General features: G+C 39.8%; 2 protein-coding genes across 3 annotated transcripts in view; both read right to left on the bottom strand.

The window, feature by feature from the left end:
• Positions 1 to 18878, bottom strand: part of abl1 (c-abl oncogene 1, non-receptor tyrosine kinase) — a 44053-nt gene extending 25175 nt beyond the window's left edge. For both annotated transcript variants that reach the window (XM_074618198.1, XM_074618199.1), the window contains exons 1-2: positions 18313 to 18878; positions 15762 to 16144 (exon numbers count right to left, since the gene is read on the bottom strand). In XM_074618198.1, coding sequence (XP_074474299.1) covers positions 15762 to 15888 — 127 coding nt within the window. In that variant the 5' untranslated portion in view covers positions 15889 to 16144; positions 18313 to 18878. The remainder of the gene's footprint in view (positions 1 to 15761; positions 16145 to 18312) is intronic.
• A 2202-nt stretch (positions 18879 to 21080) lies between these two features.
• Positions 21081 to 26416, bottom strand: exosc2 (exosome component 2). The gene is made up of 9 exons (XM_074617893.1): positions 26063 to 26416; positions 24371 to 24472; positions 24181 to 24226; positions 23947 to 24036; positions 23728 to 23793; positions 23571 to 23639; positions 22436 to 22612; positions 22073 to 22201; positions 21081 to 21484 (listed from the first exon to the last, which is right to left on the bottom strand). Exons 1-9 carry the CDS (start codon positions 26182 to 26184, stop codon positions 21404 to 21406), a joined length of 882 nt encoding a protein of 293 aa, XP_074473994.1. The 5' UTR covers positions 26185 to 26416; the 3' UTR covers positions 21081 to 21403.
• Positions 26417 to 27487: the final 1071 nt, after the last annotated feature.

Below are 27487 nucleotides of genomic sequence, written 5' to 3'. Positions count from 1 at the left end.
AAAATGGGTTCTATGGGTACCCACAATTCTCCCCTTTACAGGCATGTCCACTTCATGATAATCACATGCAGTTTTTTGCATGCAGTACAAATGTGTTATTTTCACCTATACTAAAATGGTGTATTTGAATATTTCTGCATACTGGGGTCCCTTAATAGTCTTAGAATTGCATAAATTGGATATGACTTTAAAGCTGAGACTCTTGTAGATCCAATGAGTCCAACAGTATTCATGCGTGATGATGTTAGTCCCCATAGTTTCACATAGTGACTTTTTTGGCTGTACAGCAGAGGTCCAGCCCTAGAAACGCAACTGAGAGACTGACTGAGTGATGAAGTTATAAGATTGATCGGCCGAGTGTTTCCTCATTGGGCGTTGCTCTTTCAAAATGAAAAGGCGGGGGGCGGTCCATTATGCAACTGAACCCGTCAAGCCCAACACGTCTGGCTCATGAAACTTGGAGCAAGTTGACTAGGCAATCTAGTTCTAAATTTAATCGAGATTCAGCAGTGACATTGCCTATTTCTCGTTTAAAGTGCTTTCAGAAGTAGATTTTGGTGGATCGTTTAGACGGAATAACAGAAAGTGTACAAGCAGGCGGCCATGTTGTTTCCTGTTTGAAACGGCAAGCAGAAAACCAGGGACCAATCATGAGCATTTAACGATAGGTCACGTCGCCGCTTGAACAGCCAGTTGAGTGGAGCAGCGCGTCCCCTAGTGTCCTCGCTGGACCCGGTGGACATGTACCGCTGGATTTAACATTATAGACATGACCACTGACTATCTGAATAACAAATTTGCCACAAATTCACACATTTACAATACACAACGCAGCCATATACTCCGTTTTGACCGAGTCTTGTTTCCTCAATTTTTTTTACATATGGTGTTATTTATACTATGACAGTTTTCCTAAAATTAGATCTGAAAAAAAAAAGAAAAATCACAATATATCGCCTTGCTTACAGTATCGCAATATATTGCAATATATTGAATCATCACCCCTGTATCATGATACGTATCATATCGCCAGATTCTTGCCGATACACAGTCCTAGTATGTATGTGGTGTATGGATGTGTGTGTGTGTGTGCATGTGGCTGTTTACTCAGGGCTCTCTGGAGAACGCAGCCAGAGTGTCTGAGGCGTGCAGACCAGCACATGAGGTTAAGGAGTTTAGAGTTCCACATAATTCTCCACTTAGCATTGTCCACAGGGAGAGAGGACACTTAAGAACAAAACAGTGGCTGCTCTGGTTCAAGGTTAAGGGCTCTAGCATCGGCCTGAGGTGGTAATAACTTACCAACGTGGACATCGGTGAGACTGAACATACAGAAGCAAACTTGCAAGCAAATTCAAATAGTTCCTAAAGCTTCTGATGTGCAGAAATCACCATCTGCACACAGAGAACAAAAGGCAAACAACGTCCTTTATGTTGATTCTCGCCGGGCTTGTTATTTTACATGGAAACAGTGAAACTGACCCAAAGGTCATTAAACACATTTTATGATGAAATCCACTTTATGTGAATTCTCGTTCTGCTCAGACACAGACTCTCTCTCCCGCCAAATCCCTCTCATTTGGGGTGACCCGTAAACAGTCCGCTGTCAGTTCAGCTGTACAACAACCCTCAATACAGACCCGCCGGGCAGACCTACCAGCACGCAGAGCTGAGACAGAGGGAGTTATACCAAGTCGACCTATTGGAGCGGGACACAAGAAACCGTTTTATCACGATGACAGACATAAAATAGGGCAACATAAACCAGGTGACTAAGCAGAACCTTTGCTCATTTCTCCACGCGATCGACTGCTGCTGTAGGCCCAGACAAAACTATGTAGCGCCAAAAATATGCAAACCTGCAAAGAATAGAAAATGTATGCATGCTAGCCCAGAGTTCAAATTTCATACTTTGAGCAAACACGAACGCCAGGTCCAATGCACACGGCCATTCATCACTTGTCAAGGATAAAATGCTACGCTAATCATTGTGTTGAAAAGGTTTGTGGAAATTAAGAGAATCCAGACAAATGAGCTCAACTGAGAAATAGCAACCTGTGTGTGCGTGTGTGGAGAGGGGAGGGTGTTAATCCAGTCGTTTTCAGAATCTAGCTAAACTGATCAATTTGACCCAGAGAGCTGGAATGAAAGCACAACTTTTTATATTCCATTGTTTTATGAGTGTGCAGACGAGGGGAGCCAAACTCTTTCAGGAGGGGGAGAGAAAGCAGTAAAAGGGTGTACGTATGAGTGGGAGGTTTGCAGTTATACAGCAATAGAAAGAGAAAGCTAGTATTAAAGCCTCTGCTATTATTGTGGGTCTAATTTATCAATTCAACAGCATTAAAAGAGACCTGAATAAGAGCAGACAGACACAGTAAACAGGACAGAGTTTGTTTTTACAGACTATCAACCTTAAATGTCTTTGAGATGTTATCAAGACGCCTGGGGGAAAGACCCCATTTGTCTGTATGCCCATTGGGGGTAAAAACAGAAACAGATACATCGACGAGCGACTAGCTGGCTATGAGGCTCTCCGGCTGCAGCAGTGGAGCTGCTTCGCTTCTTCTTTGTGTCTAAGTGGATCCAGATGCAGCAAGCATAGCAGGCCTCCTCTTATAGCGCTACGAAGAGGAGCTTAACACAACACAAAGGGACAGGACAGCATACCAGTACTGTATGGACTGGACTGGTGAGGGGGAAAAAAACAAACCAGACAATAATGTAACTGGCCAGTCAGATCAGACGATGCCTAAGTGGATACGATTTTGTTCATTCGTGCTCAATGGAAATCAAATATAAAAAAATATTTAACAAACTCTAGGTACTGCGACACTCTAAGCAAAATCAAACTCATATAAAGGCTTTCTCAAGAAGAAAAATGCCCTTGTGTCGTGACTTTTATCCTGTAATCTGCATGGGGAAGCTCTCTGACCAAGAGGGCCCATAAATGGCTGAAATTTTTACAAAAAGACAGAGCTGGCATCCAAGGTAGCAGGTTGTCTGCAGAGAAAACAACAGCTGCGTCTGGAGCTGGGGCTGCCTGCTCGGGCATGGAGTGGGGGGAACAGGGGGTGTTTTTTTTCTGTGTGTGTGTGTGTGTGTGTGTGTGTGTGTGTGTGTGTGTGTGTGCGTGGACCCGGGTGGCGAAGAGCTGCCGCTCTGCATTCCTAACCCAACTTGGAGGTTCTCGGTATGCATGCGAGTGTTGTATGTACTGTATGTATATAAGTGTATAATGGAGCGCTAACCAGCAAAGAGAAGAAACGGAAGCTTTGGTCCTGGTGGCCTCTTACTGTTCTGACTGGAAGTTAAGATTGACGACGATGGATGCCCACACTATTAACATTAAAACGTGCCAACTAAATGTAAAGCAATGTATCAGTATATCTAAATCAGGGATGTCATGAGAAACGATACTTCGGTAGCAAGTCAATGCCAAAACTCTGAAAACGTGATAGTATTCATTTTTCTACAGTACCACAGGTACCACAGGTACCGTCGGGGCTTGAGACTAATGGCGCCCCGTTGTCCCAGGGACAATAGAAAATGTGTTTCGAACGCAGTAAACTCACGCACCCTTTTTTCCCCTGATAATGCTACTTTGCGAACAACAAATCTGTGTTGAAATCGACAGGAGGAGAGCTAGTTAACGTTAGCTGTTAGCTCTGTGCAGGACTGTGCTGCTCACCAGCTGCTAACAGCTAACGTTAACTAGCTCTCGTCCTGCCGATTTCAACATGGAAGGTGCCATTGATTTACATTATGATGCACTCATTCAGTAAAAATTGGCATGGGGCGAAGGTAAATTCTAACATTATCATGGTGTGCTCAAATTATGACCTGTTTAACTTCCTAACAACAACCAGTAGGCAAATGGTAATACAAGGAGTGGATGTTGAATTACATGGGATTTATTGTTTCACTTTTGGTTTTTACCGTGGTCAAATTGGTATCAACAATCGGGAAATTCCACTGGTATTGGTATTGACTTCTTAATTTCTAGTAGCCGTGACATCCCTCATCTAATTTAGCAACTGAGACATGAGTTCAACAAACAAAACAATATTTTCAGTAGATAATTATTTTTTGTCAGAAACTGGGCTATCTCAAGGCCAGATCTCATAACACACACTGTTGCAAACGCTGAAGTGAATCCAAATAACAAAAAGCAGGGTGAGAGTCAATGACTCAACAGGACTGTTTGTCCTAAACCGACATGCTTACACTTTCAATTGTTCTGAGTAAAAACACTGTGTACCTTATGTATATGGAAAAATCTTTGGTTTGCGCTTTTGTTTGTGCCTTCAGGAGGTTTTTTTCCCCCTTTTTTTTTTCAGTAATGTAATTCATTTTTAAATGTTACCAAATTTTGTAGTTTAAATTTAATATAAAATCAAACCAGAAGAGAACTATGTCAAGTATGGTGCACTCACTGTTTTAAATGTTATGGACTAACCAATGACAGGCATCATTTCATGCACACCAACTACATTTGTTTTTGTAATGCAGCATATAATGCAGCTTGAGAGCAAACACGGGGTAGCTAAATATCAACCATACATAACGTACATAAAAAGCGGCATGACCTTGCCTTACATGACAGTAATAATGGCAGATAGCAGTTAACTATCAAAACATGCATAACACACGCCCATGTTACCATATTGTGTTGCTTACCAATGCTGCTTATGTTCGGTTCACTGTTGTATACTGGGATTTTTTTTGTGTGCTCCATTATTGTCTGCTGATTCTCATTATTTTAGCCAGTTGCTTGTTTTTGTTATTGTTCTCCATGTCTATAAAACTGGTCTATGATATTTAAAATCCACATAAAACAAGAATCAAAGCAAGACAAAGAAATAGAGGGAGGCGATGACAAAAAAGGAGAGAAAGACAAAAAGAGGAAGAGAGAAGAAAGGAGGGAGGGAGGGAGGGAGGGAAAGGGGATTGCACCAGTTATTTGAGGGAGGAATGCACAAGAGGTCACATTCTTCACTCCACTGCTGTGGCTTGCCCTGTGTTCAACTCTCTCTCTCTTTTTCTCCGTGTAAAAAAGGCAATATTACTCAACACACCTCTGGTGCAACAGATCACATACAAACACGTGATTCACTAGAAAACAGAGTGGGCCGCTTCAAGAGGGAGAGGATGAAGAAGCTTTAGGCCAGGAATCTACTGATATGGTCATACTGAACAGATAATTTACTAAAGTTACACAATAGGCCTTTTTCATGAACAGCATGTTGACAGAGTAGAAAGAGCAGAGGTGTGATAATAACATTAAGCGTCAGTTTCAGGGTCCTGGTATTGTGCATGCTGGCTCACTGTCACACTGTCATGGTTTACTGGGACACTAAAAACAGAGCCGTGGTTGTTTGTAACACCTGTACTTTACCTACTATGACAAGTCAAAATGTCTATTACCAGCAGGAACAAGAATTATTTCTTATCAATGTAAAATACTGCCATGAATAGACACCTTGTATGCAGAGCATCTTTCTATTCTAGTCTTATCCTACAATGTTCGAAAAACCTAACTTGTTAATAAATCTATCCCAATGGCACTAAACAGAAATACTGGTAACATCTTAACTCATCTCAGACTGTGTGAGCTAGCTGAAAATGACCTGAAATGTCATTAGCACAGATAATAATTGTGCCTCGTCACTTTAAACCACTCCTGTGCTGAGAGGACTATAATTAGAAACACAACATCGATCACTCTGGTTCTGGTTTTCTGGTTTTCCCTTGCAATAATCATTCGGACTTGTACCATTTCAGATCTGGACATGATAAAATACTGTATATCTGTCATGCTTTATTCTGACTTTTTGCACCAGCACATGACTGACAGTGTCCTGAATTCAGGTCCTTGTGGACCTTGATTAGAATTGTTAAAAAGAGGGAACTTGTGAGGCATAGACAACCTTGATTTATAAACACAGCTGGTTTGACTAGTAGTCATCTGCTAGGGTGGTAATAAAATAGACTCCTTTCCAGGTGGTCAAAACTTGATGAGAGGGGAAAACACGTACTAATCAGCAAAGTGTCATCCGGCAAGGGACAAATGTGTCTCACACACCCAAACACCCTTTCTGACACACACTAACACTGAATTTCGCAGGCAAACGTGTCAAAATGCCATCCCAAAAAGACCATCAAACCACTATCAAGGTTAAGTAGTAAACAGATTAGATACGGGAGGAGTCCTTTGAGAGTTGCACAGAGTCTGTGTTTGTGTGCGTGTGTGTGTGTGTGTGTGTGTGTGTGTGTGTTTGTGAGTTTGTGTGCGTGTGTGATTGTGTGTGTGTGTGTGTGTGTGCCCATTAGTCTGGAGACATGGCCAGCCACGGCGAAGGACAAGCCACCAGGGGCCTAACAGCTGGCCTGAATGAGCATAACTACGAGGCGCCTGCTGCGTGGGTATGTACGTGGGTGTGCACGCACGCACACACACACACAAACCCCCCCTCCTCCTGTCTCCAGAACCCACAGGGATCATGGGAGGAGATTTGGTGTATAGACTGTATAGATTCCTCGAGTTCCAGCCAAGAAAGAGCCAGACAGACGAAAAGAGAAATGGATTTACTTACTGCATAAACGCTGAACGCAGCTGCTGCAGGAAAAACACACGCACACACAGAAATCGAATGATGTCACTGAACGGCTACATGAGAAGAGGAGGGGTTAAACTGTCTAATCTTGGCCCAAAATATTTACTTTTAAAGAGTACATTAACCACCATCATTTAAAGATTAAAGCCTCTTCAACAAAACCTTTGTAGTGGATCAAGAAACATCAATCTGCCACAGATGAGGAGCTAGACGTTAACACAACCTCTGATATATCTCTGTCATGATTACAAGGCTCAGCCCCCTAATGTGAATGTGACATGTGTACAGTCAAGGGCGTAGGTTTTGTTTAAACATTGGAGGGGACATACATTAAGTGGGCGGTCTGGGGGTCGTCCCCCGGGAAATTTTGAGCATCAAACACTTAATTTTCTGCATTCTGGTGAATTTGTATCCACCAATTTCTGCCTTTTCTGCATCAAGTTATGGTGGAAATGTTTTTATTTATGTAAAAGGAAAACACAAAGTTCAGGCGCCACGTGACAATTAAAAATATAATGTAATGTAATGCAGTAGTCTCAGTCATTCTGTATTCCTATCAAATATTTATTCTCCTGTAGATAAACTTTTCTCAGTTAATGTTATACCGTTATAACCTGTATTTATGGTAATAACCAGTTTGACCCATCATTCTCTGTCAGAATATTCAGCAATTTTATTTGCTAACATTTCAAATAATTTGTGTTTTTAATCTGTGCCATCATGAAATTTACTACCTACTTCTTTTCCTTTGGATTTACTGGCGGACTACCAACTTTAAAGGTGCAAGCCGCCACCTACTGTACCGGAGTGTGTAACATCATGATTATATAAAGAATACTGGGTATTAAACCTGTTTAAATAAAGCCCTTTGAAATGATTTGTCCCCTGTCTCTAACAGACAAAATCTAAAAATGATCTCAGAAATTATAATAATAGGCCTAAATATTAACCCTCTGAGATTAATTTAGACACGTTTTTGTCTCTTTTTTTTTAGAGAGGTACAGGGAGTATTTAGGGAGAGATAGCAGGTCAACAATATATGTCAATATTTTACAAGTTTATAGAAGTGGTGTAAATCATCTGAAAAGCTGGAAACCTGAAGATTAATTTGAGATGCAGCTCAGCACTCTGTGTCAAGTTGTTCTAGTCCAAATTCCCATGCTCTATTATGTCTCATAAGTTGTTGCAGCAATTTTGGGGTTGCAAAAAAACTGCATGGTTTTTGCCCAAAACTGCATGGGAGTAGCATATTACTCTACTATGGGGACTAACATCATCACGCATGAATACAATTGGACTCATTGGATCCACAAGAGCCTTAGCTTTCCAGTCATACCCAATTTATCCAATTCCAAGACGCTTTAGGGACGCAGGTATGCAGAAATATTCAAATATACTATTTTAGAATAGGTGAAAATAACACTTCTATACTACTGAAAAAAACGGCACGATTTTTGCCCAAAACTGCATTTAATTATCATAAAGTGGGTCTGTCTGTAAAGGGGAGACTTGTGGGTACCCATAGAACCCATTTTCATCCAGATATCTTGAGGTCAGAGGTCAAGGGACCCCTTTGAAAATGGCCATGCCAAATTTAGCCTAACTTTGGAGCATTATTTAGCCTCCTTCCCGGCATGCTAGAATAATATCCTTAGGTTTTCTTAGTATTTTTATGGGTGCTGAGATGAAATTCAGGTGTAGTTGAGCACCCCTAAAAGAGTCTAAAATCGCCACTGTGCTGCTGGAACACATTACCTCCCATGGTCTTATTAGCTACTTGTACAAGTGTTAGTGTTTTTATTATATAGACGGAAATAGACAGAAAATGAGAGGAGAGAGAGATTGGGGATAACATGCATCAAGGATCCCTAAACAGACTGGAACTGGGAAAGTGGGGCATGGACGGAGCATTAATCCTAGACCACCAGGACGCCCCCGTGTTCGCATATTTTCCCTTTTATGTGCTCCACAGACGTGCAAGTCAAACGGTTTGTTATTTAGTTGCCCGTGGACACAATGTTAACCGGCATGCTGTGTTTTCCTGTTTTCTGCCTTGTACATACTGCTCCAGCACCCGATGACCCTGAATAGAAATGAGCAAATAAAGACAATGAACAAACGGGGTGTCATCTTCCTTCATCCCCACATTATAATGTGCCTTGAACATACTTGAAGCTTTGCCAGTCTAGCCTCCGGGCATCAAACAGGGAAAAATTGTGGGGTGAAGCTTGTGAGTAAGAAGAAAAATGTTCTGTTGTGCCCATACTGAAACCTCTCCAAGCAAGAAGCAACATGCCAGAGGTCCCTACATCTTCTGTAACCCAATTCGTCTGGCTGGTGACCATAAATTGGCACCGTTTTCTTTTTGTTGTCTACAAATTAAAGTTGGCCGTAGTAAAAATTTGAGACAACGAGGGCAATCAGTGGCCAATCCCATGCCAAAACCGCTGTCTGTTAAACCCTCACACTGTTTCCAGCTGTTGTTGTTTTCCAGTAGTCCAGTAGTTTTAGGGGGATTTACAGCTAATGAGTTAAGCTTCATACAAAGGCACATTTTCATGAACAAAATGACTGAATATAAACAGGAGGACTACAAACTACTCTCTTGCAAACCTGTAATGATGTAATATATTGAGAGTTCAGAACCTTATTGCATGGTTTGCATTAAAAGTTGCATAACTGAAACTTGTCAGGAATGAAATATAGTTTAATTACTGCACTCCTTGTATGTCGAATTACCTTACGGTTAAAGTAACTGTGACATACGATGTGCAACCATGATCAGAGCCTATGATGCTCTTGATCTAACTACTGATGAAGTCAAACCACAGACTGTATATAAGAAGTAGATGAAGTCATCATGACGTCAATCATTGGTTTGTGGACTGCTGTTTTGAAGCAACGAGTTCGGCATTTTGGCCGTCGCCATCTTGGTCTTTTGCAACCAGAAGTGACACGAGAGGGTGGAGCTAAGTACAACCGAATACTGAATAAGACATTTTTAGGCAACCAAAAAGATTATCATTAACTTTCATGAACTGAAAAACAAAGACAACTCCCAGACCGGACAACGCCGTGGTAGAGACTTGTCAATCGCAAGGTAGCCACGCTCTAAAGCATCCCCTGCTTTATGGTCTATTTGACTCTAAATGGGACCATAATTTACTAAATGAACATCATGCTGTATTGAAGAAGACTTGAAACTAACGATTGAGACCATGAACTCATGTTTACAATGTTTACTGAGGTAATAAATCAAGTGATTAGTAGGCTCATTTTCTCATAGACTTCTATACAATCAGACTTCTTTTTACAACGAGAAGAATCGCCCCCTGCTGAATATTAGAAAAAATGAAAGTTTAAGACGCTTCCACATGGCTTCACTTTTCAGACCCCGGAATTGCCCACTGATTCAAACATAGCAGCCAATTCATTCAAGTCAAAAAAGTTTCTACTGTCTCCCACCATGAGTGCCGATCACACATACGCATCAATGTCTTTCTCTGGCTAAGCCTGACCACACACAATGAAAATGGTATCTAGGTCAGTGGTTCTCAACCTGGGGGTCGCCAAAGCTTTACAGGGGGTCGCAAAGCCTTCTTGAATTTAAGGGGTGTAAGGTGTACGTTTTTAAAATACATATACAGTTGACCTATCAGCATTTCATTCTTTTTTGTGAATAAAACTAAATTAAATTGCTATTTTTAAAGTTTTACTATTTAAGATATTAACAGGATAAGGGCACGGTGAAGACCTGAACACAACTATATTCACAGAGCCTTCCCTCTCTGCTAAACAGCCTCCTCCTGCATTAGAAAACAACCAAAGAGCTAATAGAACAATGGCCAAATGTCAGGGAGAAGAAAACACTGAAATTGTCAAAAAAGAAGCCTAATAAGTATGAAGGATTGTTAAAATTAAAAAAGACAGAATTGTATTAAAAGTTACTAAAATTAACAGGAAAAATAATTTCTGATGTTATATTCACAGGAATTAATTTGCTCAAAATCCATCCAAATCACTCGTTTTACACAAACTCCCTGCAGTTATTACGATCACTATTTGGGTTAATTGTACAGCTTATCAGTTGTTCTGTACTGTTATTGTTATGCATTGAATATAATATGAAATATGTCACTTAGTCAGGGGTCGTCAGTTTACTCAATGATAGAAGAGGGGTCCATTAAGGAAAAAGGTTGGGAACCAGTGATCTAGGTCACGATTGTAATGTACCCTAATAAAACACATTACCTCCATAAATAAATGTAGCCACCAGGGGGCAAATTTCCCCTTAAGCGTCAAACGTGGGCTCAGCAATTACAACGTTAGTACCAAATCAGACAAAATTGTTGTGATCCTCTTTCCTTTGAACCCTACAACCTCCGAACCCCGCTCTGCTTTCCTCTTTCCTCAGTCAGCCGTTTTCATGGAATGGCAGGAAAACAAATGAAAGGCATCATTCCTTTGTTGAATACTTTTACACAGCAAGTCCACTTCCTGCCTACTTAAATTAAGAGGGGAAGGAGGGAGGCGCATATTTGATGGAACAAATTTCACATTACTGTGAGTAATAACCAGAACAATCTCTGACTAAAGCAGTGTTTATCCTGGTTTATCCTAATCATGGTTACACCATCTTTGTTTTTATTCAGTTTCAGTTAAATTACTTTGGGACGTTCATACTAAATGACACTGGCGTGGCAAGGACAAGCTGCAGTAGAAAGCATACATATGTAGTAATAATAGATGGCTGCCAAACTGTAAAACTGATGTCAATTTTTAGTAGATATTAGTGTCTGAACATCAGCAATAACCACAGCTGAACAAACATATTGTCAATCCGGGATATATTTTTGTATTTTGTAAACATTACACAAAGGAGAAAATCAGACTAGAGAGAAGTGATCAAGTACACTCTTCTCTGTTGTGCTCAGACCTGTTTCTTAAACAGGCCTGGTAACCTACTGCAGTTGGTAATCTAGTCCATGATTCAACGAGATCCACGGTCAACTTAAGGAGATTCCAGGAGACTCCGTTATCTGAGCCACACACAGAAAAAAAAAATGCTGGAAATACAGTGTGTGAGTTATGGTTGCAGAAATGTGCTACCCTGCTCAATCCTTATGATCTGTGCAAGCTAGCCAGTGAGATCATACCTCCCCGCTGTACAGTACACAGAGGAGCCAAGAGCAGGGACAGGTCTTTGCTTGCCCTCCACTGCCTCCGACTCTCTCACAGGCAGCTGCATGCAGAGGTCTGAACCTGCCTGCTGAGAAGCAGCAAGGCGCTGGCCAGCCCAGTGTTAACTAGCTGGTGCTCACCAGGAAGAAGAAAATACACCGATGTAAAATCATGTGTTGATATTGCCCTCCTCTTGCACTATGACTCACATCCCCTCTCATGATCTGACCTGCTCATCACAGGAGGAAAGGGGCAGAGGGGAAAACAAGCACGTCCCGTGTCACTGACCCTTTGCCAAATTCGATCCATTTACCGGCAAAGGCTTTCATTCTGTTTTTCTGACCTTCCCTGTCCTGTCCCCCTCTGTGTTATGCAAGACTTAAGAGTCAGTGGAAAGTATTCCTGCTGAGGCATTCACAGCCCTACAGACCCATTTGGTAAACTTATCAGTTAGCTGGATGCATGGCATGCATCCGGTTCAATGGCAAGTGATCATTTTAAAACGCTAAAAACACTTTAGCTCTCTCAACTGATTAGGGCTGCGCCTTCTTAGTCGATTAATTGGTCATTGAGGTCTTAGTTGACTAAGATTTCTTAAGTCGATGAGTCGTTTTTATGCTTTTTTCATGCTTAATGACTTATTTCAAAGATACACAAGATTTAAAGTGGTGCTTTTGTCTGATTCTTTGTGGAGAGACTCAGTTTCACAGATCTGTCGATAAAATCAACTAATCGATTAGTCGGTAAAATCGTATGAGTGTTAGACGACTAAGAATTTCTTTGGTCGAGGACAACCTGCAACTGATACATTCATTTTCCTGAATTGGTGGCAATCTTATCTGAGATTTTGCTCAACAATCAACATTGATAAATGTATGTTCTGTTTACCTCACCAATACTTTCCACTGATGTCTTGAGATAGAAATGTTATGATCGCCCTCTAGATTTTGTCATTTTATTCTCCCTCCACTGAGTATTAATTATTAAGCATCAAAGCTTTATGAGGCTCTTTTTTGATGTTATGATAGAGAACAAGCCTCTCGGTACCTTGGTTATATTGTGCTGCGCTACTCTGGGCAAAAAAAAGAGACATAAACCACCATGAAGGCCCTTTCACAAGCCAAAACTAGTAAATATCAAACCATTGACTATAAAAATGAGAAGTGAAGTAACTGATGAGGTCACCACTGGTTTCTATGGGTTACGATTGAATCCACAAAAGTCTGCTCTCTGTGCACTGCCATGCTTGCCTCACAAATTGTCATTTGATGGGATATTGGAAAGAACAAAAGCTGCTAACCAGGAAAAGTAAACCAGGAAACAGACACATTGCTTCCGGGAAGCAACATCCCCAGATAAGACATCCATCTCATGTGTGATATAGTAGATATTGGGTCGTTGCTTTGCAAAGCATGGTGAGGCTCTGTGCCAGCAGCATGCTCGCCTTCCCCAAAGGCAGAAGAGGCTCCCTGAGGAGTGCAGCAAGGCCATGATTAGCTCATTCAGGCAGGGCCATGTTTCAGGTGTGTCTGTGGCTACTAGGTCTGTCCTAGGGCTGCAACCAATGATTATTTTCATTGTCCATTAATCTGTCAATTATTTTTTTCGATTAATCGATTAGTTGTTTGGTCTATAAAATGTCAGAAAATGGGGAGAAAGGTTGATCAGTGTTTCCCAAAGCCCAAGACAACGTCCTCAAATGTTTTGTTTTGTCCACAACTTAAACATATTAAGTTTACTGTCATAGAGGAGCAAAGAAACCAGAAAATATTCACATTCAAGGAGATGGAATCAAAGATTTTTTTTTTTTTAATTCTTAAAAAATGATTCAAACCAATTAATTGATTCTCAAAATAGTTGGCAATTAACTTAATAGTTGACAACTAATCGATTAATTGATGCAGCTCCAGTCTGTCCAAAATCATTCACTCATTCACTAACAATTTCAGGTATACTTTTATCCCGCAGCAATCTGAACTTGCCTTTTTTCCCTACTTGTGCAATCAATTTGTATTGCACTTTTCACACGGCATTGTAGCTTCACATTTGGGATGATTTGCTGCTTTTTTGAATCTTATATGACAGTAAACAGGATATCTCTTCATTTTGGGCTGTTCGTTGGACAAAATGTAATTTGAAGATGTCCTCTTGGGCTCTGGGAACTTGTTATGGGCAATTTCACTATTATCTAAGACAATTGATTTATTACAAAAACAATCTGCAGACTAATCGATAATGCAAATAATTGTTAGATGCAGCCTGAAATTCAGACACCTCCTGTTTGTTCGCTGCAACATCCAGAATATCTTATAGCACTTTGTAGTACACACTAGACACCATCCTGTACAAACTCTGCCACATTCCAAAACCTCCTTCACATCATAGATGTGGAGGTAGACATCTGTTCCTCAGTCAAGGCAGGCTTAGCAAAGGCAGGAGTAAGGGCAAGGACAGACTCATTTTTTTACTGTGTGCCCTATGCTTCAAGCTGTCCTATAGAATCCTGTGTCCATATCATCATGCCCCACAGTGCACATCCTTAATGCACTTTCCCCCAAAGGACTGCTGTGACTCTCTGTGATGGGAAGTTGGCCGATCTTACTAAGTTGTGAGCAGTCCATACATATTCTCCTGATGGAGAGTATTAACAAAATGTAACATTAGGTAATTTACATTGCTTCAATCTCTCTGTATTATGAAACTCTTTTCTTAAATGGATTCAGAGAAGTCTGACAGTAGAATCAAATGTCAGAAATACAAAAAATTGTTCAGTTGCTGTTGTTCATTTCTGTTTAACAAACAGATGGCTGGGAAATCTCAGACCACAGGATCAATAGCCTATGCTAACATGCATCGATATCAATACCAGCGAGTAATTCAAACCACTGTATGTCAAAGAAACTATCCCTTTACACCCCTAAGGAATATCTCAAAGGTCCACAATCTGTTTGGTATTTTAAATTCTGTAGTGACAAAAACATTTACCAGCACACATTTATTCAAGGTAATACCAAAATTCTAGTTAGTGAAGAATTTCTTACATCTAAAAACAGCTGTAAACAAATTTCTAGATGAAAACGGTAAAGTGTAATCGAAAGTCGGCGGGAAACATTCCAACACCAAAGTTAGTTCTGTTAACACTTACTTTAATATCAGCAAATTAGTGTTGTTACGATACTAGAATTTCTAACTTTGATACAATACCTTGAAAAATATCAATATTCTATACCATCTTCAATACCACGGGGTAAAAATTGACAACATTGACGGTATCAAATTTTTGATTTTGATAGATACCAGTGTGTGTGTGTGTGTGTGTGTGTCAACTCACTGTCGGAGAGCAGAGAGAGCAGAAAGCGTAGCTGGCACTTGTGTATCGATACTGTGGAAAATGAGTCTCGAAACTGTTTCAAATATTCAGTATCGACATGTATTGAATCGATACTTCGATATTTTTGACAATACGAGTGCAAATATCAATCAAATGCAGATGGTATTTTTAACAGCATTTTTAGCGAGTACCAGAAATTAGGAAGTGTGACGGTGTGTCAGTGACTTCAAAACACTTCAAACAACATGCATGTACCAGTAGAAAACACTGCTACCATCACGTTAGACCCTGGCTTTGTTAGCTGCTCGTATTATCAATGTGTGGTTAAGTTTGATTATTGCAGTCTTTTATTCAGCTGGCAAGCTGCATACTTGAAGATGCAACCACAGCGGTGTTGAGGCTATGTGTACCCTCTTGCGATTTCTAATTACGTATGGTAACGTCTTATGCATCTTAGATTCTTGCTTTTTCACAACAGTGAACAAAACGTACATTTTCATTATGTAATGTACTTTGTTGAAAAGTAATGTGCCAGACAGATGTCTTAGTATTTCATCCTTGGCCTGAGGGGACACATGATGCTCAAAGACAAGTGACCTTACAAGGGTCTTAACAGAAATATTTGCTCTTACCATGCACAGCAAAGACGTTACAGGGCTGGGTCCCATGGCGTGACGACTCCCTCCTTCCACCCTTGATGAAGGCCGGCAGACTAGGTCTCCTCTGGTCCCCTACAAACTTCCCCGGCTGCTGCCCCATAAGGGCAGGGTGCCAGGCCGCAGCCGGGACTCTCCAAGCTGGATTCAGTTGCTCACCGTCCAACAGGTGGCCACCAGGCAGGGAGGGGATCGGGAAAAGACAGGAACCCCTTTCCCTGGCTCAGTCTGTCCTCTCCTGGAGTATGGGTGATACAGGTCACCTATGCAGATCCGTATTACTCCAGTATGTCTCTGTTTATCATGCATTAATGGATCCTGAGTGCTTCAGAGGTCAAAGAAAGGCATTTCAAAGTAATCTAGAGGGGAATAAAAAACAAACAATCAAGAATCATTGGTGATTTCATTAAGAGTGATATGATTGTTTCAAAAAATAAAAATTGCACGAAAACACCTTAAATTTTTTTTACAAATGATGCTGGCTTAAATGTATACTGCAAATAACACCCTCAAAATAATGTACTAGAGATTAATTAAAGGGGCTGTATGTATCTTTTTACACATATAAAAGTTTTTTAATCTTTTTTTTTTTTTTGCCAATGTGTGAACAGGTTGTAACCTAACCTTAAAAATGAGACCTTACGCGACTTTCTGGGTTTCCTCTATCAGCTTGTAGACTGCTTTTAATGTGAAGAATGTGGGCCGGGAAAATCCAATGGATGTGACGTCATGCACGCTCACAAGTGCCTTTACTCCCTTCAGCTCCGCTACAGGGCTAACAACATGCAACGATAGCTAACTAGAAATGGAGTTCTCTAACACCAACAAATGACCAGTCTCCACCACAACTCAGACTCCAACACAAACTCCATGGAAGCACAAAAAAACAAAGTTGTATCTATTAAATCCCGTCATGAAAAACAGGAATGTGACTGACGTCCAAAATTCATATTGGACAGGTAAGCCAACATTACTGCCAAGCATGTGAAACATATAGTGATATTGTGGTTTCAGCTGGCTAATGTTGCAGATGTCAATCACGTTCTGTCTTGTGTGTCGCCTCACCGTTTTGACCGATGCTTGCTCACGTCTATGTAGTGTGAGCACAAGCGCGAGCAACAGGATGCTGACTGTTGTTGACTTAACGGCCACAGGTGTCACTGTTAACAAGCAATTTCTGATACTTACATATAGCCCCTTTAAACATGTGCATCATACGATTGAAATAAACATTACAATTAAGGCAAGCAAATTTCTCCAACAAGTGCCAAATAACTCACTATATAGGTGAACTTGCTAAAAGTAGGTTTGACTTTTAACTATCATTACTCTGCTATGTTGTCAGGACACCTACATTATCTGTGCTTCCTTCTGCATACAACCCCACTTCCCTCTGTGATATTTACACCCACTGAATTTCCTCTTTCAAATGCCAATCAAGCTCTTTAAATGACAAGCTAACATTGACACATGACTATCAGGAAATGTAGTGTTGATAGGCGACAACAACAAAGATACAAAAACAATCCTCAAACCATCGAGGACATTCAAGATCTGCAGCTGAGGGTTAATTATTGTCATCCTTTAACCAACGTATTTTTACAACAGCAATGTCAAAAACATTAAAGCACTGAGCATAAGTGAAAATGACATTAAGGCAAGCCAATTTCTCCAACAAGAGTCTGTGCCAAATAACTCACTATATGAGTGAACTTGCTTTGATTTTTAACTGTCGTTCTTCTGCTCTGTTGTCAGTAGTACACCTACATTATCTGTGCTTCCTTCTGCATACAACCCCACTTCCCTTTGTGATATGAATTTCCTCTTTCAAATGCCAATCAAGCTCTTTAAATGACAAGCTGACATTGCACATGACTATCAGGACATTTAGTGTTGATAGGCGACAAGTCCTTGATACAAAAATAATCCTCAAACCATGGAGGGAATACAAGATTGTAAAAGTAAAACATCACTGAACACTGATTTTAACAAGTGTCAAAAACATTAAAGCACTGAGCACCAACTAGTGGAAATGACAGACTTCTACCACATATTTCTTCAACAAGTGTCTGTGCCAGATAACTCACTATATAGGTGAATTTGCTAAAAGTAAGTTTGATTTTTAACTATCATTATTCTGCTGTGTTGTCAGGACATCTACATCATCTGTGCTTCCTTCTGCACACAACCCCACTTCCCTCTGTGATATGAATTTACTCTTTCATATGCCAATCAAGCTCTTTAAATGACAAGCTAACATTGCACATGACTATCAGGACATTTAGTGTTGATCCAAACAATCCTCAAACCATCGAGATTACAATTACAATACAAGATTGTACAACTAAAACATCACTGAAGTGCAGCTGAGGGTTCATCATTGTCATCCTTAAATCTGTGCAACGGATTTTTACAACAGCAATGTCAAAAACATGAAAGCACTGAGCACTAACTAGTGAAAATGACAGACTTCTACCACATATCCCAAACTAGCACCGTAGTAACAAAGACAAGCGAATAAACTTACACAGAAACATGTATATTGGAGTTTAGCTGGCGACCTGCAGCTAGTGTTGAAGGTAGCCATGTATGCTAACTATTAGCTGGTGTTGCAGCACATCGAGACTCAACAGTTGGTTCTTCTTGCTGTTGTTAACACGCTGCTTAGAAACGTCCAACAAGTGCACTCAAATGTCTCCAAAAGACATGTCTCGTCACCACAATTGAATGCTTTTGTCTTTCCAAAAGCCAGAGGTTTGTTTCAAACTTCCGTGTCCAGTGTGTTGCGGACTTTCTCCCCCTGTGGTACCCGGACGACTAGAGAAGACACTTCAATCCAGGAGGTGAAGAAGAGAAATGGAGGAAACTCAGCCGGCCACAGACCGACGACTCTTTCTGCAACCTCTCCTCTCTGTTGTTGTTTACAGCCGCCGAGCTCTTCGTTACCGTCCCCTCGGTCCGCGGACTTATTCATGTCTCTCACGTGAAAATCTCAGCAGTAAACTTTGTGCCGAGGAGTAGTTGTGTCGCTGGTGCCGCCATACTTCCATGCTTCCATACGCAAGGTGGTTTACAGAAGTATGTGGGTGGGGCGACGTGTGACGTAGCCTGCGTGCGTGGGCTAGTACAGGGGAGCAGATATGCTGCTGGAGGACAGAGAGCACCTCACACTCCACTGAGAGGACACATAGGACTACATAACAAAACCTGCTTTTTAAAACACATGTTTTACTTGATAGAATTTGCTGGTTTCAAAGGTCTGTAAGTTATAAGTAGATAAAGTGTTTTAAAGGAACAAAAGCTTAATTTTGATTTCTGCTCCTCCATCTCTTGATGGATATTCAAAGGCCCACTTTGAGCTGAAGCTCTTATTAGGATTTTACTACAGAAACTAGTCTTGATTCTTTTCTTGTGAAACAGAAACTGGTGGAATCTACCTTTTTGCCTGTTATTGACTATGGAGATGTGTTGTATATGAATGCTTCTGCTCATTGTCTTCGCATGCTGGATAGCGTGTATCACGGGTCACTGAGATTCATTACAAACTGTCGTTCTTTGACTCACCATTGTGTACTCTACTCTAAAGTGAATTGGTCATCCTTATGTGCTCGTCGCCTCAGTCATTGGTATGTGTTTATCTACAAAAGCATTCTGGGTTTAGTTCCTTCTTACTTGTCTTCACTTTTAAAAAGGAAAACTGGAAGTCATAATCTTTGTTCTATGAACATTTTGCAATTTGTTGTTCCCAAAGTACGGACTGAATTGGGAAAGAAAGCTTTTAGGTTTTCGGCACCAACTGCTTGGAATAATGTACAATCTGATCTTCAACTTCAAAACTTAGTTACCTTGAATGAGTTTAAGGCTCTGGTGAATTCGCTGCAGTCCAGGTTGTCTGTGTGCAAATGTTTTGTATGAGCAAGTTTTAATGTTGTTCATTTATGTGTTGTCTGTTACTTTCACTATAACTGTGTTGCTGGTATCTTGGCCAAGTCTCCCTTGTAAAAGAGATCTTTTATCTCAATGGGACTAACCTGGTTAAATAAAGGAAAATAAATAAATAAATCTCACATGCAGCATGTTATAATAAAACTAGAATTACCGACTCATGGCTGTATGCATATGAATTCTTGAGTTATGATCAAAAACGTGTTTTGTGAGGTGAAAGTGACCTTGACCGTTGACCACCAAATTCAAACAGTTCATCCTTGAGTCCAAGTGGACGTTTGTGCCAAATTTGAAGAAATTCCCTCAAGGTGTTCTTGAGATATCATATTCACAAGAATGGGAGGGATGTGAGGTCACAGTGACCTTGACCTTTGTCCACCAAAATCTAATCAGTTCATCCTTGAGGCCAGGTGGACATTTGTGTTAAATTTGAAGAGATTCCCTGCAGACGTTCCTGAGATATCCCGTTCACGAGAATGGACCGGACGTATGTATGGAGGTATGTACGGACGTATGGACGGACAACTCGAAAACATAATGCCTCCGGCCACGGCTGTCACCGGCGCGGAGGCTCAAAAAATAATGAAATCTGATGGACATCCTATTTGATGATGACACAGTAAAGTACCATGAGTGTTTTTCCCCCTGAGCTTTGTACACTGATACTAATAACAAATCAATTTAATTCAAATATCAAAAACCTGTGATATACCAGCTTAGTTCATCCACCATTTAATATTAACAAGTCAGTACTAACAGTCTTATTTAACAAAAAATAAACATTTTAAAGATGTACTGTAATTTATACCAGAGGTTCTCAATCTTAGAGATATAGAATATACTGTGGACCCCCTCATGTACAGTATGTTCCTTGGAATAGTTACATTTAGCCTATTTTTTTTTACACTTTTATAGTCTTAGTTATGTGAAAGAACTACACGAGAAATTTATTAGACATGTATTAAACATATTTGCAGATTCTAAGAATTATAGATTTGTTAGACTATAACATCATCTATGAACTATTATACTGTAAATTAAAAAAATAAATATTCATTGAATTATGAAACCTTTTGTGTGTGTATATATATACTGTATATCATGAAACTTTAAATGAATGAATCCGACAACTTTTCACAGACCCCTGGCAGAGTGCCATGGATCCCTGGGGGCCCCTGGATCCCACTTTAAGAATCAGAGATTTATACAACTGCATTATTGTTATTGCTAATAAAAAAGAAAAAAAGATTGCATACATACATTAAGTAAAACCCCTTATGATGACTTATTTTTCCGGACATATTTTTTTCTGTTTCTTCAATATTCAACAAAACACACCACACTGAGAAGTACTGAAATGTATAGAAAATGTATTGGATACAACAGTTTTTCGTATAACATCACACATTATCAAAAATGTTCCACTATACCAAATGTAAGAATAGCTTCTTTGGTGAATTCTGGCTGCAGAATTTAAAGAACATACCCATAATTCCCGTAAGCAGTCAAACAATAATCGTCAATTTTGTTACATAAAATAAATTTGGAGCTGTTCAACTGTACAACAGGACTGTCAGATTAGGAATGGTTCTTTGAAAAAAGGCCAGTTCAGTCCTTGGATAGGTGGTCAGTCCCTGACATAGCTGTTTGATCAGGAAAAGGATTTATGCTCTTTAACCTTCCTGATCCAACAGCTTCTGTTGCGTCAACATCACAATCTCCTCCATCACTTCTGGTTTCAAGATGTCCTTAACCTACAGAAACGGCATAAAGCGGAGAATTATAGGTCAGTTACACTGAAAAATTGCACATTTATTCTCACATTTGTGAATGCAATTATCTTTGCATTAAGAGTAAACATATTTTTGGTTTTTGTTACTAAGACAAACCATAAACAGTCTTTAGCCAGACTGCTCAGAAACACATAAAACAACTGGGTTGGGCTTGTTTAACTAGCGTTATTAGCAAGAGAGAAAACATTGCTAATTAATGTCTGTCAACAATTAACCAAAACTAAGTATTGTCCATGTTATATGAAAATCATTAGTGATTAAGTCACCAGTCTCCCACCCAAAAGAGCAAGAAATCAACCATGTCTGTTCCACACTGTAATAGAACAGCAGAGTCAAAGTTGAGAACTGCAGGAACAGTAGGTTTTCAATATGTCCACCAGATGGCACAATACATCACAGAAGAAGTCCACTTTTTATTGAAATATATTTTCATTGCCATTGCTTTACATATGAGAGCCAGGGGTCGTAATTCATAAACAATCACATGCTGTTGAAAACTGAAATAAGTGATCATTACAGTGCAGCAAATTGTATCCGATTGCTTCCTACCTGGTGATGAACTGAAGACTCATAGCAATAGAGAACACTGGTGTCATACAAAAGGACCTTGTGTGCAGCCAAAGCCAGGAGGCAGTTTCTCAACCGTGAAATCACCTCTCGATCTGACAGACTGACAGGCTGAAAGGGCAGAGACGAGAGATGCACAAACAAATGAGTTCAATACAGACATGGAAATACAATTTGGATGCAGTAGATTAAAATGAATAAAAGAACAAGTGTCTCCTCTCTGCAGCTCACTCACATATTGTACCTCTATCTAAACAAGACCAGGTTAACTTCTTAATTTAAATCCAAGTGTGTATTTGTCAATATATTGACTAGTGAAACTATAAAATACTGTGCTGTTCCCACCTCCATGCTGGTATAGAAGCCCCCAGCTTCTTCCTCCTGCTGCTCCGGTGTGGGATACAACCACACGTAGCCGTTATTCCCGAGGATGATGGATGCACCACATGGCAGGTTGTGGAAATGGGTTTTCTGCCTCTTGATCAGAGAAGGAGAAAGCTGTACCAGCACTCCTTGACCCAACTAGTAGAAACAGGATATTAGGTCATATTATGTAGAGGGAAGGGAAGAAGGAAAAGTATTACTAGCTTATTTTTAGTAACAAAAGCAAAGCCACACTTTGTAAATCCACAATGCAATGATAATACCAAGGAGCAAAATCACTACAGTATTCTGTCTGTGATATACTGTGTAGGATTTATTAATTACACTGCTTTAAAAGGTACAGTGTGTAACATCTGGCGGCATCTAGTGTTGAGGTTGCAGAATGCAGCCAAATTAAACTTATTCCGTGTGCCAGGCGTGTAGAAGAACTATGGTGGCAGACGCGAAAACATGAATGGCCCAATCTAGAGCCAAATAAGAGTGCAACTAACAGCTGAGTGAATCATTTACTGTTTATAGTAGGACTGTCCTCGACTAAAGAAATTCTTAGTCAACTAACACCCATACAATTTTATCGACTGATCGATTAGTTGATCTAAACGACAGAACTGTAAAACTGAGTTTCTCCACAAAGAATCACACAAAAGCACCACTTTTTTCAAATCTGGTGTTTACCAGAAATGTACTCATAAATTTCTTGGAAATAAGTCATTCAGCATGAAAAAGCATAAAACAATGACTAATTGGCTAAGACCAAAACGACCAATAAGTCGACTAATCAACTAAGACGGCAGCAGCCCTCATTTAGAGTATGTGTTTTTGATTGGCTTTATTACTTTGTACTCAATCATGTATTAGCTGCTAGACTAGTGATACTGTTGAAAATAAGTGGTTACATCCCCAAAATGTGCATATTTTGAGATGTTTTCAAGCTACATCTGTGATAGCACTGTCCACCCACAAGTGTGTCCTGGCCCTTTGTTTCCATTCTGATTTGTTTGATTGAACCACAAACAGCGAGTCATAGGGCAAACTGAGCCATTATTTGGGGTTATCATCACAGCTGTACTCTGTCATTGTCATTGTGAACACTTACTTTTCCATACTTTAAACTACGGGTGTGCAGGGATAGGGCTCCATCTGAGAAGACAGACTGCACCTCTGCCTAAAAGAACAGGAAAAAAGAAGAACATTAGAAGTGAGAATAATAAGATGGAGCAGCTAATGAAAGATTATAATAAACTATGAGTTACACTGATGAGATCGCCCTCATGAAGGTATTCTCTCATGGTGAGCTCATCTTCTGCTGATCGTCTCCTCTAAAAGAGAAAAATCAAAGAAAGATTTTAAACAATAAATAAAAGTTGGCCTTTAACAAACGTCCCTGTCCAAACTCATTACTATCCTTTAGGATAATGCTAGCTCAGCTAACACAGAGAACACACAGTGAATCACGTCTTCAAGCATCTCACCAGCTCTCCTCCAGGCAGATTGACAGAAGACAACAAGAGGACAGAGTCCAGCCGGGAGTTGGTCTCCACCTTCCACCGTTTCTGTTGTACCTAGACATATCACAAAAAAAAAAAATCACACATATTGATAAAATGTCTTACTTGACAAAATGACAACAGCTTGTTGTAACCGTATTTTCTTTTGGATACTTTAGAATGTCAGACATTAGAACAGATGTTGCGGCAGTGCCTTACCTCTGTGATTCTGCCAACCACCACATCTCCAACCTCACCGTTAAACCTGCGATTCAATAACATAACCACAAATTTACATAACTTCTGCAAAAGCTGTAGTACATAAAACATGCACGAGTCAATTTAGTACAACTAGGCCCGCTTGACTTTTTTACTGTACACGTTTAAGAGCCTCGCTGTAATCACTTACCTGGTCTTAAGTGGTCTGACACAGATCAGCTTGTCGACTCTCTGTACCTCTCCAGCAACTGAAGCCGTCAGCTTGTCTTCATCAACATAGGTACCATGACCCCTGGGGATAAATGGTGTATACCAATGAGTAGTAATACAGCCAAACCGAAATGTGCTAAAGAAAATGCTGGGTGACCATCACATAGTAATCAGTCAGCACAGACACGTTTTTAAAGGATAAAATTATTACTTTGTACCTGTTCAGAGTGATTATCACAATTTAAAGAGGACCTATTATGCTTAATTTCAGGTGCATACTTGTATTTTGGGTTTCTACTAGAACATATTTCCATGCTTTAATGTTCAAAAAACACTTTTTTCATACCGGCTGTGCAGCAGCACCTCTTCTCACCCTCTGTCTGAAACGATCCATTTGAGCGAAAAGCCCAGTCTGCTTGGATTGGTCAGCTTGCCCACAATTATAATTGGTCAACTGAACCAAACTCTTTGGACTCCGCTCTAACTAATTTTGTTTGAAGGCGTGCCAAACTAGCCTTTATGCAAATGTGTTACTTGGTGACATCATCACGCTACGGAAGAAAAGGTGGGACTTCAAGCAAGGCGTTTCAGGCATTTCATTACAATGTTTCTGTGGGGGAGAGGAACTCCCTTTGGGGTGGACTTTGGGCTTTGTAACTTTGCAAACCTTTTACATGTACAAAAAATATATACAACACACTAAAGGAAAGGGAGAAAGCACAAAAGCATAAGAGGCCCCCTTTAACTTACATTACATATTGTATGTCACCCTGAAAAGGTGGGAGGATTTACACTAATCGCTGTTGATGGCAGAGCAGACAGGCTGGACATGAGGTCTAAATCTTTCATAAATTGGCAACGACCACAACCAATATTATTATGGTCAGTACAACCAGCATAAACTCCCCCCTTTTGAAATTAGCTAATTAGGTAATTTAAAGGTCCCATATCATGCTCATTTTCAGGTTCATACTTGTATTTTGTGTTTCTACTAGAACATGTTTACATGCTGTAATGTTCAAAAAATCCTTTATTTTCCTCATACTGTCGGCCTGAATATGCCTGTATTTACCCTGTCTGAAACGCTCCGTTTTTGTGCATTTTGACGGAATTGCAACAGAATTGCGTTGCTAGGCAACAGCTTGGGTCCATGTGTACTTCCTGTCAGTTAATGACATTCACATACACTGCAACCAGGAATAAACTGGGACACATTTAGAATGTTTACGTGTAAAATTCCGTAAAGGGTCTAAATATTGTATATTTGTGACATCACAAATGGTCAGAAATCCTAACAGCTTGTTTCAAATGCAGTTTCTGAATACGGGCTGTGTATATTTCCCTGTGGATTGAGTGTTTCAATACTTTCACAGTATTTATATAGGACTTAAGCCTGCTTTATAATAAAAAAAAAAACATGAAAATCTCACTTTTTTATAATATGGGACCTTTAAAGCTAGTGCAGCCTGCGTAATGATACTGCTGCTGCTCAATGCTGAATCCACCATCTACCTGCTGATGATGACCACATCAAATCTTCCTCATAACACATTTTCCCCAAGTGATCCCCGAAATCATGAAGCTCTTTTTAGTTGATTTCCCTCCATGACAACATGTTGTGCCCACGACACAGCAGCCGATCACACCCCCGGTGCACCGACCTGATGCCTACCTCATGAAGCCGGTGTCTGAAGTGATAACATCGCCGGGGACGACTAGATCTTTTCGGTCGAAAGAAGAAACTGTAAGCGACACTGGTTTCTGAATAGTTGGTAATCTCATGTCAGCAGCCATGCTTCTTCTTTTGCTGCTGCTGCTTCTTCTTCTTCTTCTTCCCTCTCTGGTAGTTAAAAAACAACTATCAGTGTTATACCGCCACCTACCTACCGGAGTATGAGTCTGAATGTTTTTCTACCTAACGTTAGTAGTTTTAAAACAGCTTAATATATCCAGTAACATGTAAGAAAGGGAAAATGCTGTGTATTTGTAGCAATTATCAGCCAGCTTCATACGCTTGCTAAACTTCTTCTTCTTCTTCTTCTTCTTCTTCTTCTTCTTCTATTTTTTCTTCTTCTTCTTCTTCTTGTCCTCCAGCAGCGTCAAAGATGCATTACCGCCACCTTTGCTGTTTGTTTGGGTAGCCTAAAGAAAATCCCAAGTATGCACTTGGGTGATCATAATAATAATAATAAGAAGAAGAAGAAGAATAACAATAACAATAATAAGAATAAGAATAAGAATATGAAGACTAATAATAATAATAAGAAGCACATTTCAAACAAGAAAGGCAGATCAAAGTGTTTAACAATTAAGACTGCTTCACATGAAAATGAACATAAAACATATCAAACCTTAAGACAGAAAATAAAACCAGAAAAAAAACATTATAAAAGAACAAATTAGTGACCTAAACAATCAATACAACAGCAAACTCTGGGTTCCTCCCTCTTCATCAGTGACAATGTGGGTGTTATTATTGTTGTTACAATAATATGTTTGAATAAATAATTATTATATGTTCAAATATGTGAAGTAGAGTGTAGTTATATCAGCCATTTAATAAGTAAAGGCTGTTCATTTGTGCTTGTAGACTGGACTAACAGTTTGCCTGCTGTTCCTGAGGGTGGCAGCAGAGGGCTATTTATGGCCATTTAGAGCATAGGATTAAGTATTAAGTATTTTCTATTGTAAAGAATCCAAGATTATATTATCACTATACGATCACAATGTAAAGACTTTAATATTAAGTTTTAATTAACCTACAGCAAAGTAGGATTTTCATGAGAGCAAGCTCCGGGCTTCGAGCTCTGTCGCGAGCTATTTCTTAATTATAAACGGACCAATGAAAACTACTGTTACGGACATGTGCAATAACACGTTGGTCACTTTTGTGTCACTTTTGTGCAATGTAATTACTGTAAATCTACTGTTACGGATATGTGCAATAACATATGCTGATCAATCTGTGCAATAATTATATGATGCTGTGCAATAATTATATAATTATCTGACGGACACTTTGTGCAATAATCTGGCAAAACTGTATCAATATACATATTGTATTTTTATATTTTATATTGTATTATCTTTTATATTT

This window comes from Sebastes fasciatus, chromosome 19 (assembly GCF_043250625.1).
Source record: "Sebastes fasciatus isolate fSebFas1 chromosome 19, fSebFas1.pri, whole genome shotgun sequence".
In the NCBI taxonomy this organism is placed as follows: Eukaryota; Metazoa; Chordata; class Actinopteri; order Perciformes; family Sebastidae; genus Sebastes; species Sebastes fasciatus.
Note: the sequence above shows the minus strand (reverse complement) of the source record. Positions and strands in the feature narration are given on the sequence as shown.

What these genes read in the sequence shown, in the direction of transcription:
- exosc2 (XM_074617893.1), bottom strand. Translation starts at nt 26,184, where the DNA reads ATGGCTGCTGACATGAGATTACCAACTATTCAGAAACCAGTGTCGCTT. An exon ending in ATCTGCCTGGAGGAGAGCTG is followed by an intron (nt 23,794 to 23,946) that starts GTGAGATGCTTG and finishes TTTCTCTTTTAG; the next exon opens with AGGAGACGATCAGCAGAAGA. An exon ending in ATGAGGGCGATCTCATCAGT is followed by an intron (nt 23,640 to 23,727) that starts GTAACTCATAGT and finishes CTGTTCTTTTAG; the next exon opens with GCAGAGGTGCAGTCTGTCTT.